This window comes from Perca fluviatilis, chromosome 19 (genome assembly GCF_010015445.1).
Source record: "Perca fluviatilis chromosome 19, GENO_Pfluv_1.0, whole genome shotgun sequence".
In the NCBI taxonomy this organism is placed as follows: domain Eukaryota; kingdom Metazoa; phylum Chordata; class Actinopteri; order Perciformes; family Percidae; genus Perca; species Perca fluviatilis.
In genome coordinates this window covers 27,943,246-27,961,340 of record NC_053130.1, presented here as the reverse complement: position 1 = coordinate 27,961,340, position 18,095 = coordinate 27,943,246, and the positions used below count along the sequence as shown (strand labels likewise).

The 18,095-nt window shown below is 42.2% G+C and overlaps 1 protein-coding gene across 1 annotated transcript in view; it reads left to right on the top strand.

Annotated features, from left to right (window-relative positions):
* hs3st1l1 (heparan sulfate (glucosamine) 3-O-sulfotransferase 1-like1) overlaps positions 1-16,667 on the top strand; it is a 35,347-nt gene extending 18,680 nt beyond the window's left edge. The window contains exon 2 of the mRNA XM_039782995.1: positions 15,163-16,667. Coding sequence (XP_039638929.1) covers positions 15,353-16,294 — 942 coding nt within the window. The 5' untranslated portion in view covers positions 15,163-15,352 and the 3' untranslated portion in view covers positions 16,295-16,667. The remainder of the gene's footprint in view (positions 1-15,162) is intronic.
* The last annotated feature ends 1,428 nt before the right edge of the window (positions 16,668-18,095 follow it).

Sequence of the window (18,095 nt, the reverse complement as noted above, 5' to 3'; positions counted from 1 at the left end):
GTGTTCATTCCCAATCTGCTTCCGCTTTGAGGAGCCTCCAGAGGAAAACTCATGTAATCTTACTTCATTGTTGCTATGGAGTTGAGATAATTATGGAGTTTTAAAATTATGCAACCAAGGACGAGAGCCCTCTTCCCCCGTCTGGGAAAATGAGTAATTAATTTTTGCCTTTTTTTCCTCAGTTAATATGCAGGCGACTGGGAACACAGGGTCCTAGTCATTATCTGGTCTGGTCTGGTGATACCAAGTTGGCTGATTAAACATTTGAGCTAGTTCCCTTCCATCCCACCTTGTTCATAATTGTCAAAGGTGGCACTTCATGATACCAGAACAAGATGACAAAAGGGTTCCATTGGTTATTAAAGTGTAGGAAACAAAAGTTATGTATTATCTTGTTGACTATTCAAATAATCTCAGGACAAAACAATGTATTTCCTATTAACCACAAGCCATTGAAGTCTCTTGGGCAGGAATTTACAATAATGGGAAATAGAATCAGCTGACCTTAATGACTGAGGCAGTAATTCCATTGACAAGGTAGACTCCTTTAATAAAGATAAGCCTCTGAGACAATCAATAACCTGAGCTAATTTACAAAGGACTCCAACTCGTCTAGACAAACACCGTATTCACACCAAACCAAACAAGCCTCACAAACCCATTAAAGGCCATTTTTCATTGATATTTCTGTGAGAACAAAACAAGGCTGGTTTTTTTCATCTTTTGCTACAAGACTTAATGACACAACAGGCCAACAAGCAATCCTGCAGATGCCCTTTTGCTGCTTCTTTTTATCCCCCCATTAGGCCTTCGATGCGGGTCCACAAACTTCTCTAATTAAGAATTCGTCTTCAGCAAATTCACCCATAAAATGGCCCTTGCTGCGGAACGTGGGGCGATAAAAGGCGTTATTGGGCCTGCGACCTCCTTTGCCTCTTATCTCCCATAAACACTTCCGTTGGTTTTACAGGGCCATGGAGGCGGCAGAACGAGCAATAAGCCAAAGGGGAATCGTGGGGGACTGATGACTTATTCATGAAGAATGGCGCATCATGAGGGCACAGATGAAATTGACAGTGAGAAGCCCTAGTACTATAAGTTGTTATGTAGTTCTGATAAGACTTGTGTTGTGCTTGAAATAAATAAATGTTGAAATGTTGAGAGTGCTAGTTCGTTGGGGGACATACAATACTGCATAGTCATTAGCAATGTTGGGAAGGAAACTTTGGAATTGTTATAGGTTACCGATTAAAAAAGTTACCCTATTTAAAGTGTAATAGTAGTGCAAATACTTTATCAAAGTAATGTCACTTATTACGTTTAATTAGTTTTTGATTACTTTTCAAAAATTTTAATGACAGCTTGACAGGAAATGTAACTGTCAGACGGGTGGCGCTTAAAAATTCAAACAGGAGAATCAATCGAAAGCAACAGAATCATCAAACTTTACTAAATGGCTTTAGCTGGAAATGGCAAAAGAAGACCTTGTGCACATGATAAACATGCAAAGCAACACAACGAATAGTATTCAACATATAGCCTAGCTTTTTACAGAAAATATTCAAACGTATTCATGAACATTTTCATAGGTAGCTGTAATTTAATTACACATTTTTTTCCCCCAGTAACTGTAACGGATTTCAAATACCTTTATTTTGTAACTAAATTATGTAACGCCATTACATGCTACTCTCCAACACTGCTCATTACCAGGGCTCCAACATTAGCTTGTGGGTTCATACCCGCAGCGACGATGCTCTGCTCTGCTATGAAAGCCACCCTGTTGAAGTTTCGTGATGTTTTAGTCCCTCTATCTTTTTAACCTGATTCTGTCACATCCCCCAGAGCTGCACATGCACGGATATTGTCATTAAGTCGGAGACAGGTCTTTCCAGCTGTTTAAATGAGTCTGAATTATTTACATGCATCTCACCTCACAACTCTGTCTTCCTTTCCATGTGCATTTAATTCAGTTAACAGGAGTGACTTTATAAAAAAAGTTTTTTTTTTTTTTACCCTAACCTCATCTCAGTTTGTGCGTGCTCCAGTGATTCTAAATGATGACAAATCCCACCTCGCCATGCAGGCTGAACACCAGACGTGTACGGTAGGATTGCATTGGAACCTCTGCTAGTGTTATGTTTGCCAGGGAGAACAAGAGCAGAAAATAAAAAGTAGCAGAGAGAGTGCCAACACTTGTGGTTAGCCTTCCTTGAAAATGTGTAAACACAGCCTTGATGGGAGTGGAAACTCGGCTTAAAAGCAGATGTAGAGCCCAGCTGGCACTTTTCATTTCCTCTCAGGCAGAGTGGAAATTTTGCACTGAGGTAAGGCCGACTAGCCTGGTGCCACATTGACAGTGGTGTGGAGCAGCGCAAAAGGCAAACGCTGTAAACAATATAATGATAGAGCGTAGGACAGCCGCATGCCGCTATGATGGTTGACATCCTCCCCCATCTCTGCCCAGCCAGACCTCTGAACCCACTCCCTGCCACAGAGGCGGAGACTAGGCACCAGGAAATGGAGCTGGAGATTGTTATTATAGATAAACACTTCCCTTTCGATCTAGTTTGCCCTGCAAGTACTGTAGGAAATTACAAAAATGTTGCTCAAAGTTGGCCACTGATTTTATTTGCCTCCAAGGTGCCACTGTGCACAGTTGCAGCATCATTTGCTGAGCACAGTTTGTGTCCCCGTCAATGGTCATGATGAGAATACATTTCTATATTTGTGGAGCTGAAGCCCATTTGTCAATCGACAGAAAATGAAATGGAAACAATATTTTGATACTCGGTTAATCATTTTTTTGTTGTTAAATCAAGCAAAAATGGCAAATATTTGCCAGCTCCAGGCACTCAAATGTGAAGATTTGCTATTTCTGTGTGTGTCATATTATTTTGGGCTGTTGGTTGGACACAACAAGACATTTGAGGATGTCACCTTGCACCCTCAGAACCCAGTTTCTGACCTAAAATACTTGACAGATTAATTGATAAAGAAAAATAATCATTAGTTGCAGCCCTATATATTTGTTAAGCTATATTTCAAAAGGCTATCGGAGTGTGAATGTGTGTGAATGTTTATCTGATGAGCAGGTGGCACCTTGTACGGCAGTCTCGGCCACAGTGTATGAAAGTGTGTGAACGGTGAATGGTTCCTGTACTATGTTAAAGAGCTTTAAGTAGTCGTTAAGACTAGAATAAATACAGATATTCTTCCAAATGTACCATAATTTCTACTAATCTACTTATAAATCATAGGATTGCACTTTTTCCAAGTCTATCTAGACACAATAGTCAGGTGGCCATATGAACATTTAAACAGGTTTTGCTTGCTGTAATAATTGCTCCTGTTTGTACTGGACATTAAAAGATCCCTTTCCTAATGCACTTGCAGTGTAAGTATTGGGGGGCAGGATAAAATCCACAGTCATCATACAGACTACATTAGTGTGAAATGTGTTTCCCTGGACAGTGAATGAATGAATGAATGAATTGTTTATTTCCGTGTCTGGACGCTTACACAGCCCATCCATTATTCAGACCCATTTCAAATAAACACTTTCCTAGTGCTGACACTGACAAAATATATATACATAAAGGTTACAAAGTATAAAACAAAACAAACAAACAATGAAAAGTTAATAAAGAGTAAATACAGGTAGGGTTCTAACATAAAGTTAACATTTCAACATGAAACCCTTTCAGACCAAAATAAATTATAATAGAAGTTATTGTTTGTACAAGTACAAAATTAACAGATTAGGAAGATACTGTAGGCATTCCAAATAAGTAGTAAAGAAGGACAGACTGGAGGGAGAGCAAGAGAGAGGGAGAGAGAGAGGCAGACAAACAGAAAGAGACGTGTGTGTTTACATAAGTACGCTTGAACATTCATGCACCAGGCAACATGATGCTCGGCAAGATATACTTCATGAGCCGGCTACTGTGCATAAGTTGTACATTTTCTTCTGTCCCAGGCTTCATGTATATAATTAGATATGGGAGTTTAGTAGCAAAAACAAGACATTTTGTGCTGAAAGGCTAACTTTGGTATGAACAGGAGAAACGATAACAGCAAAACCTGTTTCAGTATATATATGGGCTCATATTAGACAGGCTTTAAAAAGTGTGAACCAATCCTTAATTAAATGTTTTGTATATATATATATATATATATATATATATATATACAAAACACAATGAAAAGAATGACTTGGCAAGTTTCAACCTACACAGTCCGATCCCTCTGATCGTGATATAATCAATGAACAGCACGTGAGGCGACAACTTGATTCACTTATGCAGATGAGGTAGTTTGATACTGTGAGTAAGTTCCACTTTAAGGTCATTTGCTGTGGCTAAAGGACCTTCCAGACTGTGTGTGTGTGTGTGTGTGTGTGTGTGTGTGTGTGTGTGTGTGTGCGGCGCGTGCGTGCGTGCGTGCGTGTGCGCCGCGTGCGGGTTGTGTGTGTGTGTGTGATGTCTGTGTCAGTCTGATGCTCTTTTCCATTCCTGATCTGCATATCTCACAGTTACGCTTCATTGATCTGTCATTCGCACGTACTGCAGACACCAATGAATCTAATCCTGGCTGTGCACTCATGTGACAGTCAAGTCATGTACTCTGGGGGTCAGTTGATGTCTGCTCTCTGACTTTCTCCACCTAGATCTCACTTTTCTGATTGTCAGTAAGAAACTATACATATGCTGTTTTGTGCCAGCCTCTCTTCTGCTCACTGTGTATCTGTGTAGTAAGGAGTAAGGTCTGGCTACACCACAGATACATTCCAGGATAGCAGAAAAAAACACTCTGAGTTGTTTGCATTTCTTTAAACCAATCACAATCGTCTTGGGCAGCGCAGCGACAGTGGCTCTGCGAAATAGTCTCGGGAAAAACTTGTTTTGGTTGATTATTTGCACCCCGCAAAAGAAAATGCCACATACAATATTAAATTAAGTTAACCGTTCACACAATACAGGAACGTAAGCTATTTAAATTAGTTGAATACATGGTTAAACATAATTTGCTCTTACCAGTGTATAGCAGTGTGTACTAATCCCCTCCAATCGGTCCCAAAACGTCCAAGTTAGACAGTAAATGCCGTAAACATATTCTTTGAAAATCTTTACAATCATTCCCCAAAAGAATAAAGCAGGCCTGCCTTGTTGCACGATCAACATTTTCTTCAAAACATGCCAATTTCAGCCTGTAGCTTGCTAGCTCAAAGTTTGTTGTTTCCCGAAGCGAAGGGATTTTGAGAACGGCAACACATAGAGAGCAGAAGGTGAGAGGCAGAAGTACATTGCTAGATTTTATCATGGCAATGTACTTCCGTTGATCCACACTACATCTGGCCACATAGAGGGTGCTCCCTCTTGTGTGTTTACTATGTGTGCCGGTGATGTGCCAGCATGGAGCACCATAACCAGTACTGACACATCTAACTGTATAATGCTTGCTGACCTCTGATGCGAGCAAACACAGGACACCCCCGTGGGAAACGGCTTTAAGTTGAATGCATTATTATCAGCTCGCTAGCTGCAGCCTGCTGTGGAATCGCTTGGCAGCCAACAGCACATCGCAGAAGGTCCAAAAACCTTGAGTTCTGCAGTGCTGAATACATATTTGCGATGGCAGGAAAACACTGGCAGATCTCTGGCGTGCGCCTACCAATAGCAGGCTGTCGTGCCAGAACTCGAGAGCTTTTCCAAGTTGTGTAGAACTGCACACACCAGCTGTAGTTAGGGGAAATAAACACAGGATATCTTAGTTGACCTCCTCGAAGAAAATACCATGCCCCTATTGCACATATACGATATACGATAGGTATAGTAAGTTACGTTAATCCAATACACTTTCGGTCAAATTTAACAAATATCTCCTCACTTTCACCTAGCTCTCTATTTTCTGTGTGCGTTGTACTTTATTTACAGTTGTGTTCAAATATCAACAATCTTAGCATTGCTTACTGCACCTTTAATATGTATTACATGCTTTGCCTTAGAGTACAGCTTACCCAGTGCATAACTCAAAGCTTTGCTAAGGTGAGATTGCACTTGATGTGTTACTTAATGCTGTTCATGAGCGGTAAGATTGATGCAGTTTAATAAACAACACTACATGATCATAAAATTCTCCAAACATTACGCATTTGTCTGCACTTTCCTCATTAGAACTGTGATATCTTTGTCAGCTCCCAGCAGGCCTTCACATAGTTTTTCTCATTAAACTATTCATCAGATAGGCCTCATCAAAGATTAAGAGTATCCTCACAGTTCATTACAAGATGCCCTGTTTTTTATTTGATGAAGTAATTCATCCATAATGTATGCGTGTATATTGCAGTTTTTGCAGGATGCCTGCGAGACTGCAAAACAGCATCGGCTTTCCAAAGGATTAGAACCAATACAAGAAAAAGAGAGGGTAAAGTCGGTGCATTTGTTTTGATCGAGTCGGCATTTCAGAGTGTTCCCTTTGCGCTGAACTGGTGCAATTACTTTCAATGGAGGAGATCAGACTCGTTGTGATAACGAGTACAGGCTTGATGGGAAAAGCATGATAAGAATTACAGTAACATTTAATCGGTGGAACAGAATTAGCTTTATCTCGGAGCCAGTGATGAGGAGGCTGTTGCAGCGGGGAGATCTCGACGCTGTGAAAAGCATAGGTGCTTTATCAGAAGTGGCAGGCTGAATGAGTATCATCAGGCCATCCTTTGATTGAATTCTTTCTCATAGTCTTGTTGTTTCTGACCGACCGCAGGAACACTACCCTGAGTGAGTCAGCGTCCTTGGGATTGGTTGCCTCCACTCATCCAAGGGTGATGAGCAAGTCTGCCTATTTTATCTGCGAAAATGCCTCCTGGGAATCCAGACAATGTCAGTTGATGCTTGAAATAAATCTCAGAGCATTGACAAATGTCAAAGCTAAATAGGAGGAAGCCTGGGCCAGGGTATGCAGCGGGGGTGAAAGAGATTGCTAAAGCGATCCATGTCAGTTGAACAATGGTGTGTTCAGGCTGGGTAACTGGAGGGACAATGCCACGGCGAAATTACACTTTGTGGCTCGATGCAGGATTGTTTGACCAAAATCAGGAAAACCGAGAATGTTTCCATTGTTGATGAAGAGCTTTATGCAGATTTTGTTGATATGTTCATGAGGCACAGGCCTTCATCGAATTGGGTGGCTCATGTTCTACTTGTGCACAGATGGCAGTGGGCAGAAGGATTGGTAATTGGGAGAGACTGTTGCACACTGATCCTCTCTGCAGGGGAAAAAAAAGGGCTGAAAAGAGTGCTATACTGTGAAGGTTTAGCTCAACGTATTGTATAGAAGATCACAGTTGAAACACTGTAACTAGTGTCTGGGGCTACATGTGTCTGGTTGTACAAGCAAATGGCAGATTACCTCCTCTTGAAGTCCGTAATGAATGCCTCTGCTGACAAGTGGGTGTGGATTAGGTCATTGTGTTACTCATGAGCTCCCGAAATAGCCAACTATTGCTTACTGTCAGAGCTGCAGTGTAATTTCTGCTCAAAACAAGGACATGTTGTCTCTCCATCTTCAGTTTCACCGTGTGAAATGCTGCTGAGGTGGAACATAGAACCGTGTATATCACTATTAGATAACACCTGTCCTAATAATGGCATTATGGACTTCTCAGACTCAAGCTTAAAAGTCTAGTGCAGGTTTTCATCATTCAACAAATATATAAGTCTTATCAGATGCATGAGACGATGAATAGTCAGTAGACCAAGCCATTGAAGGGTGGGATGAAATTTTGGGATTCAAGTACGAGGGGATGAACAGTGGGTTGAATAGGGATCAATGATAGAGCAGGGGGTAAGACTCCGGTTGGGGGGCTCCACAGCTTCATTGTCCCCCCTCGTGGTTCCTGTAATGAGAGGCAGCTGTGAGAAGCCCGTATCATTCCAGTAACAACAAAAAGTTGTTAATTGATCAGTTGATTGATTGGCAAATGTTTTTTGGGGATTTCTGCAATGTTTTCTATTATAGGGTTGTATGATTGCATATTGAGAAACAATAGATGGGTTATTTTTGTAATTAAAGATGTAAAGGTATGGACATTCCAAAAAGGGAAGGACCTGAAAAGCATTTTGCTTCCTGTGTCTTGTATTTTAAGTTTTTTTGTTTCTTCTTTTGTATGTTGATCGACATAAACTATTCATTCATTCATCTGCTAACATTGATGTTATTAATACAAAATTAGTTAGAGATACTTATCCACCAGGTGGCCCAGAGGAGAGTGTTACTGACTTACACTCAGTTAAAACAAAACCAATTAAAGCTGCAAGCAGCATTGGATGGGGCCTCGCTCCTCTGCGCGTGGGGGTTACTGGCGGATACCGCTCCTTGCGACCGTGCATTAGCGCGGCACTCAGACACTACAAATTGTCACCAATTAAAAGGGAACTCCCTGCTGAGTTCAATGACACCTCACACAAGACTGTACGTCATACAGTTCATTAGCTGTGAAAGGGGGCGTGGCCAAAGCATAGGGTCGGGGCAAATCTTTACCAATAAAAAAGGAAGTCTCTGCTAAGTTCATTGATATCTCACATAAGACTCTACCTTAAACGGGTCACCAGTTATGAAAGGGGGCGTGGCCACAGCATAGAGGGTGGGTCAAACCATCACCAATCAAAAAGAATCTCTCTGCTGAGTTCAATGATACCTCTCATAAGACTACCTTAAATGGGTCACCAGTTATGAAAGGAAGAGGAGGAGGGCAAGTCTCTACCTTAAACGGTTCAAAAGCCATAAAAGGGGCCGTGGCCTAAGTACATGGACATGGTTAAAGTATAGGGGGCGGCTCAGTATCACATGTAGACCGTACATTATAAGTTTCCTGTAAATCGGATGATGTTTGTCATATAAGGCAGATTTCCTGTTGCCAGCGGGGGCCCTATGACCAAAAGTCAATTTTGGCCTGTAGATGTCCTCAGGCCTGGACCCTTGTCAAACCTGAGAAATTTCAGGCAGATATGACAATGTACACTAAAGTTACAACAATGTCTTCGTTCATTGATAAATGCTCAAAATGGCCACCCCGCCACGGTCATGCCCTATGACGAAAAGTTTTTCTTTTAATAACTTTTCATCTTTAACGTCTTAAGATGGCACAGACCAAATTTGAAGTTGATCGGATTAAATCTCTAGGAGGAGTTCGTTAAAGTACAACACGTGGAAATGGCCAAAATCGCACTAATTTCGAACTTTCAATAAAAAATGGCAGACTTCCTGTTGGGTTTAGGGTATGGCTCTAATGAGCCATTGTAGGTCTTGACATACTACATATGTTTACCAAGTTCCGTTAGTCTACGTTAAACGTACTGCAGGGGCAAACATTTTTTTTACTTTGTAGGGGGCGCTAGCGAGCCAATTTTGTAAACCCTTAAAATACGTAAACTTTCACCAGGATTTATGCAACCGCCAATTTCGGTGAGTTTTGGAGTATGTTAAGCTCCTCAAAAAGGCAATTAATTTGCCGGGAAAATAATTCCTTCAGTTTCAATAGGTCCTTCGCCGCTGTCAGCACTTGGGCCCTAAAAATCCAATCCAACAGTCCTGCAATACATTCTCCCTTCATGAAGGTATTAATGTTCAGTTTTTGTTGAAATTGTTTAAGAGACGTGTTGCTCTATGATCATTTTGGGGTGCCCCTTGTGGTCTAATACCAACACAGTCTTGAAAGTACCAATGTATCTCTAAGTCTTTATCCAATGGAAGTTGACACTTGTCATGTGTCTTGGGAGCTTCCGCTCTTTTATGGTGGCTCACTTTTTGGCTCCACAGGGCAGTTGGGGGTTAAATACCGCTGTTCCTCAAGCAACCACAGCCTCCAACCTATTTACTCACCAGTAAGTGGCTGTGATATACCAGTAATGTAAATAGATGGGGACACCTTACTCATTATTTCTTCACATCATGACCAAACTCGCTTTGTGGGAGGATTGAAAAACTCATCAGTGCTCAAGGTGTCCCTTTAAAATCCCTTGCATGCTGATTTCCTTTTGAGTTTTGGATATTAAACACTTATTTATCTTTTCTGTGTACACATCATATGCCCCAGAAATGAAACCAGAGTGTCTGTTTGTATTAAATGCATATTTGTATCTAAAAATAAAGGTTAAGGAGGGAAGAAAAGATCATCTCCATTCTCTGTGAGTAGCTAAAGTCTTTCGTTGTTGTAGCAGAAATGAATAAATCCATGCCAGGAATCCCACTGTGAACCAAAATGCATCCATAATTTAAAACCCATCCAGTATGTGGGAGTACAGTTTCAGAGCTACAGTTAGATGTGTGTGGGTGGGTAATATATTGTACTGGGTTTTTGAGGGCCTGTTGGAGAGAATGGCTGAGGAAAAGAAGAAGGAGCAAAGGGGAAAGTGCAGAGAAAAAAAGAAAGATGGTGAGTGTGTTTCTGCGTCCCAAGTGATAGTTTTTTGGGTGGGAAGTCACTGTATCTTACAAGAGATCATCCAACAATGCTGTGAGCTAGTCAAACAGAAACAAGATGGGAAAAAAACAGGCGATAAGGAAGGTTGTCTCCGCACTCAATTCTACTTCAGATTACATATTTTGTCTTCGGTCGTGCCGAAAAACAAAACACTCTCCAACTGCCATCGTAACTGCATTTGTGCATTTGCGTGTGACCACAATGAAAATATGAATACTAACCATGATTAATACCTTTAACTTATTCGCTTGAAATCAATCCAATCCATCCACAAAAGCCACCCATTGCAATCAAGCTTTATTGCAGTAATAATGATTTTGTACGAGCGTCTCTAATGAGCGCCCATTAGAACAACAAAGTTGTCCTGTGCAATACCTGCTGCCTGCCACAGTTAATGGCAGGGGTCCGTGCTGAATATGAATGAGGGTTTGTTCTGTAGATGTATAGAAGCGGCAGTTTGGGTTAATTAGTGGGAACCTGGTTTCCTGTGCCACTGAGAACCTGTGGAGCCCTCCTCTTAGCCTGGTGGGATATAATGAATAGTGCAGCTCAGTTGGCGGAGCTGTCAGCTCAGGCGGCAGGCATCACTTTTTGCTCCGGTGAAAGGCAAGTTTTATAGCCCAGATAATGGTCGGCAAGTGCAGCTCTCGTGTGGGGAGGCTCTATCTGGCGGGTTCAAGTGGGAATGCAGTATAGGTTGGATTTTGTTATAAAAGCAATCATGCCTTTGTCTGTACTGAGTTCCATTTTTATAACAATTATATTCACACGTCAAGAAGGGTATCCCAGTGTGCAATGCAGGGAGGCATTTAGAGCATAATATTGGCCAATCACAGAGCACATTAAAACTAATTCAGTGAAAGTGCGGTCAAGTCACTACTCATTGATTTCCTTGATGACGGGGGGCCCTTTGCTTCCTGTCTGAAATTGATCCCCTTTCATTCCTAAACTGCAAAATATTAAAATTTGCCGATGTCTAGCCATTTTGAAAGAAAAGCTGGGAATTAACTGTGATTCAGGAGGGATTAATTGTTCCTATTAGGAATGAAGTGATTTTCGTCCAGATACCAGCTGCAGTACCTAAATGCTCAGTATTTACCGATACAGATTATCCAACACTGCTGTCTTTCCTGAAATGTAAAATCTGTATACATCACTAGGGCTGCAGCTAACGGTTATTTTTATTGATGATTATTCTAACGATCATTTTCAACAACATTGTCCAGTTCATTCAAACTACAGATCCGCTACCCGATCTGGCAAACTTGCATAATTTAATGTAATGGACAATTCCACTTCCAACCTGGAGGGGCTCGCCTCGCCTCGTTAGCTCGCCATTGCGAGCTAACGAGGGGGCCCCCTCGTTACGGCTAGAGAAAGCCCTGCAGATTTTGAACAGCTCACCTGGAGACTGAAGGCAGGTTACATTACACTGTGCATACCTAGTTAATAATCTTATATGACTGCTAAGTGAAATTATACAAACAGTCAAACAGGAGGGATAGTGCATATCTGCACTGAGTGGAAGGACATCAAGGTAATACAATTAATTGAAAATAATTTGATCAAATGGTAGAAACACTTTAACCTTTTAGTTTCATCTGTGTTTCACCTTGCCAGCTCTGGTTTGGCTGCACCTTTATGCTCACACATGTAGGGGATTAAGATGGTGCACGTCCAGAATCCCTGTAGGAAATTCATAGAAGCAAAAAATGCAAACTGCATATGCAAAAAAACGTGACTAGAGCCAAGAATTGAATCCAGACTGTCTTGCTGTGAAGCAGCAGTGCTCACACTAAGCTACCACACACAGGTGCTATATCCTACTCAGTGAGGCATAGTTCCTCTCTGCCAACATGGGGTGTATAACTTTCAACCAGTTCTCACTACCAACTTGTAAAATGCTCACGCTCAGCGTCAGATACAGACGCAAAAATCCCCCTTTAGCGTCCGTATTAAACGCACCGGGCAGAGCAGCAGCTCGACAGCAGTGATGTAAGATGGCATAGTATTAATAGCATTTGTGAATAGTATGGAAGACTGAAAATCCCAATAAGAAGGTTGGCTGGGGTGGTGGATGGGTCGAACAACACAAGACTTTCACCCAGGAGACCGGGGTTCGTGTCCTATTCTTGACCCGCGTGTCAGTGAAACATAAATTTTTTTAACCCCACCTACGATCTTTTCCTAAACCTAACTGTCCCGTTCATGGGGCGCAAGCCAGTTAAACATACGTCCAGACCCAGAGCACCAAAAGGTAACGCAAAGAGTTCCGACCAAGCACGTCTAAAAATGACGCCAAAGGGGCCGTTGCTAAAGGAGACTTTTTGCATCAATAACAAACGCCAAAGGCACCTGACCAAGCATCACTTTTTGATGCTCTGGGACTAAGAAGGTGTTTTAACCTTCCACTGGCCCAACACTGTTCAGTAGAAGTAGTCTTGGTTAAGTGGTCTGCAAGAAAGCGGTGCTGCCATGTACGGAGTGAAAAGGTGGAGAGATATGCATCAAGTGCTGAATAAAGCAATAAGGCCCGGTGGAATGTGAAACAATGACTCCTTCCAGGTGGTGCTGTGCTGTAAAAGGAGTGGGGGGAATTGGATGAGACAGAAAGCTCGTCTGGCTGCCTGGATGTTAGCATTGGACTTGGCAGCTCTCTGCCAGGGAAGCGCTGACAGGCAGGCACGCCTGTCACAGCACATAAGTGCCTCCTTGCACAACCCTGAAGGGCAGGTCAGCTCACAGGCCCAGTCCCACACTCAAGCCACAGACGGGAGTGTGAAGTAGGGGCATGTGTCATAGCCTTTATACGCTTGAATAACTCTGAAAGGTGAGAGAAAGGCCACTGACATCGTAAAAAATGCACATTGGTAGCCATACTTCTCCCGTACTTCACTTAATTAGAGGGACCTCGGTGATTAAACTGTACTCGAGGTGAGCATTTCTGCAAGCAGAGCCATATTAATAACAGCTGATCCTTAAAAACCACTCAAGTACTGTACACAGATTTCAGAAAAGTAGTTTTATGCATGCCTCACGAATCAATGATCCTCTTTAATTATAATTTACTGACAGTTTCTCAACAAAACATGTTTTCTGATCAATTTCTAATGAGTGTTGTGGCTCTTATCTTACTGTAAAATGACACCTTTCTTTCACAATGGTGGATCATTTTGAAATGAAACTACTATTTCGTAACTGTTACCTTGGTATTTTACTGTACACACTCGCTGCAGATCAGGCAAAATGGAAATGTCACAAGATTCTATTTCATCAGCCTCTCTTTATCTAGGCAAAGCAGAACAGTCTTCCTATTTTTTTTCTGATGGGAAAATTGGACAGAAAACAGCCTTCCTGCTGCTATAAAAGCCATGCAATAACTTACCCTTTTAAATCCCAATAGATGTAATAAGAGACTACAAAGAAATGACACAGTAATTCAGCATCTTACTGGTAGGAAGATCACCCCCTGCATGCTCAAATCCCACCACAGTGTGTTGAAGTGACTTCTGTTAGAAGACCAGTTTAAAAAGAAAAGAGTTAAAATGATCTGTAACCCTTTTTTTTAGCCTATACAAATATAAGTGATGAGTAATATGTATGTGCTGAATCCAGAATAGTACTCTGTAGTTTGTTTGTGTGTGTGTGTGTGTGTGTGTGTGTGTGTGTGTGTTAGTCTGTTCCCAGGCAGGGAATATCTTTGTATGTTGAGATTACCTTACCATGACCTTTGCTGTTGAAGCTGGATGTTTGCATAGCCTGGCCCTGCTGTTTTGACTAGCACAGAGTAAGCAACAGCTCTCGCAACTTGTTTTCCACGTGAAGGTATTTGAAGACTTTTATTTTTTAAATTAATTCCATGACATTTAAAACAAAATGTCTTCTGCTATTTCTGCTCATGGCTTCCTGCTGCAGAGCAGGGGAACATTTTTACATATGTTTTTCTTTTTTCTTTTTTTGGTTAAGTGAACGCAAACAATTTGACAAGAGCACATTCGCAAGAAAACAGGGTGAATATTAAAATGATTTAACAGCCGATGTAAAAAAAAAAGTAAAAAAGACGAGACAGCAAATGTGGTTGAGAAACCTCTTCTGCAACATTATAATGCTCTATATCCTTCTTGTGTTTGCTGAATTTCATTGCCCAGGTATTGATGTTTCTTGTCATGTATAGGAAATCAAAGTCATCTAGAAGTGAGCACTCATCTGATTTTCTGCAATAACTTTGCCTTTATAAGTCTCCAAATGCCATGATTTGATTCTCCGGTATTGATTTGAGTCTGGATTCTGACCTGGTAAAGGAAGAAGGAGCACTCTGGTCTTGTCTTTTGGCCTGCAGCCACACTTGCATATTTTAGACACATTTTCTAACGAGCTGTCTGGCTAACTGTTTTTCAGCCGGAGAAATTTCACTATCAATTGAAAGTTACTTTATAGAGTTAGAGAAGAAAGCAGATGGGACGAGGAAAGATGAAAAGAGACTCAAAGAAAGATGAATTGAGATTATCCTTTTGAGATGATACACTTATAACAGACATGGATTGTATTTATGGTCGGATTACTTTTTCAGGGGAATGAGGAAAGTGCCATTTCAGTATAATACAGACATTCATTCTGCTTTATATGCCTGAAATCTGAAAGACTTCTCTCCTTCTTTTTGTCTTTGTTCTTCTCTACAGATGTGCTGTGGACTGCCGATGATTTCTCCTCCTCCTCCAGTTCAAATTCAATGGCAGACAAAGACTGCACTTCTCACCGCTCTTGTTATCACTGAGCTCGAAAAGACAGATCTGGTCCACAGCTAAACCATTGTCTCCTTTGTTTCCGCTTTCATCTCTTAAGCCAATCTCCACTCTCTGTACCATCACCATGGCTTGTTTCCTGGCATCCGCCTTTCTTCTGGTTCTCCAGACATACGCTGCCCCAACTGAGCTTGTCCAGGCAGGATTTGGCATAACACTGGACTCCATGGACCTTGATCCTGGACTACCAGTCGATGTCTCTGGAGATGTACCCTCCTCTCCACCCCCAGGGACTAGTAAAAGAGCCCCGCACAGTATCATTATTGGGGTTCGCAAGGGGGGCACAAGAGCGTTGTTGGAGATGCTAGACATACACCCTGAGGTTGCCGCTGCTGCCACCGAGGTGCACTTCTTTGACTGGGATGAGAACTATGCCAAGGGCTTTGAGTGGTACCGTGACTTGATGCCCTACTCTTACCCTAACCAGATCACAGTGGAGAAGACTCCAGGTTACTTTACATCAGCCCTCGCACCAGAACGCATCTGCGCCATGAACTCGTCCATAAAGTTGCTACTGATCTTGCGAGACCCGTCCGAGCGGGTCATCTCCGACTACACCCAGGTGTACTTCAACCGGCTGGAGAACCACAAGCCGGTGCAAGCCATTGAGAACCTGCTAGTGCGCAATGGAGCACTGAATATCCGGTACAAGGCCATTCAGAGGAGCCTGTATGACGTGCACATGCGCAACTGGCTGCGCCACTTCCCCCTGGAACAGATCCACATCGTAGATGGGGATGCTCTGATACGAGACCCCTTGCCAGAGCTTCAGAAGGTGGAACGTTTTCTGAACTTGCCCCCAAGGATAGTATCCTCCAACTTCTACTTCAACCAGACCAAGGGCTTTTACTGTATCCGAAGTGATGGTCGAGAGCGCTGTCTGCATGAGTCTAAGGGACGTCCTCACCCCGCTGTCAACAGCACCGTCCTCCAGCAGCTCCGCACCTACCTACAGGAACATAACCGAACCTTCTTCAGGCTGGTGAAGCGCACCTTCGACTGGCAATGAGTAACCTAGATCGATCACAAAGCGGACTCAAGGGAGCCACTGCCTTGTCGGGGATGAGGACAAAAACGGGGCATAAAGCACTTTACAGAACTTTTAAAAAACCCTTTGAATAGCCTCTTAATAACTACTGTTGTGATCTTTGGTTTCAGCAGAGCACTTCTATATTTACACGATAAGGCAAAAAAAAGAAAAACTGTAATTAGAGGCGTAAGATTAAATGGAAGAATCTCTAAGCTTAATAAGTCATTCTCTCTGTGTTGGAAGCGTCCAAGTGATCAAATCGCAGCGAAAACTGAAACTGATGAACTTTTTCCCCCTCTCTCTTGTTTGATATTCTCGTTCTTGATAATAAATTGTTCTGCTTTCAAATGTACCACAAAAGTGGCATGCTTCTATCTCTTTCCATTTTATTCTGGCCATCAAATACCCCTGAGCCCTCTCACCTGTGTTATTTCGGGAGTATACTAAGATAGGCAGAGGCATTAGAATAGGCCTTTGATTTGCTGTGGTGGAAGGTAGACAGTAATGCAAGGAAATGGGTACCCTGGAGCGGCGCTTTAGTAGTACACGAATCACTAATGACTTTGGACATTGAAGGTAGCCTGTGCCTGTGGCTATATCAGTCAAATCTCCATAGTCAGCAAGCTGAAATCCATGGAGCTGCTGTTACATTTTGCCACTGGTCTGTTCAACAATTTGTTCAGTTGTTAAATGTAGTCATTAAATGCTGTAAAACATTTACAAATGATAATATATTTGTGTAAACCCTTTTCTATATATTATCTCTTTCCTGAATCATACTTCACATGCAGTTTTCCCAGAAACATCTTGTCAGTACACAACAGATAGACATGGGTCATATTTCTTTCATTGATTAGGCTTTAAACAGCAGCCAAAGCTACAGCTCCGCTGGGATCCGATGTTCATGTGATCTCCCCACTCTGTCTGCTGGAATAAGCACTATAACTCTCCCGAGGCAAGTAGTCGTTGATGCTACATTGGATCTATATCCAGAACAGAGCATAAGAGGAGGGCATGTAGCTGTAGGCTATATAGAAAATGTTGAATATTAATATGAATAGTGTAGTACATTGGTGACCTGGGGTTTTAAATTATAAATAGACTGGAAGATTGTGTGATTTTCATCTGTGTATACAATTACTGTGTGACGACAAAGGCGGTGCTGAATCCACAATAACTCATCTGGCTCAGGGACTTTTATCCCTTCTGCTCACCAGGGGGCACTTGGACTCCAGAGTAACTCATGAGGGAACAGCGTGAGGAAATGTGTCTAGACGTGCTCTTTCTAGGATCCCCTCTGTGGGTGCACACGCAGGTGAAGGGCCTGTGACAGTTACCTCCCGACCCTGGCCGACGCCTGTCTGCTCCGTATCACCCAGCCGCTCATCTGGAAGAGAACGACACGGCACGAGCGGCTTTGCTCCACTGCCACAACACACACACACACACACACACACGGTACCAATGATTCCCAAGGTGTTACATTGGCGCAGCACAGTGTTTCCATTAAGCAGGTGGGCAGGAAGGACAAAAGGGCATGTTTTGCTTACAATATGAGAGTACACACTGAACAAATTCCCATTTATAGCCTTTATGTATTGGAGGCAAAGTTGACTGAGTATGCTTGCTGTTTTGCAGAAACACTGGGAGCTGCATAGTGCATCTGTAGCTGTCTAATATTGGTCTCTAAGGAACTGCAGTCAGCAATGGGTTGTTTAAGGCTAAGGTTTTTTTTATTAGCAAATCCCCTGAAGCTCATATCACTGCAACAAATGCAGCT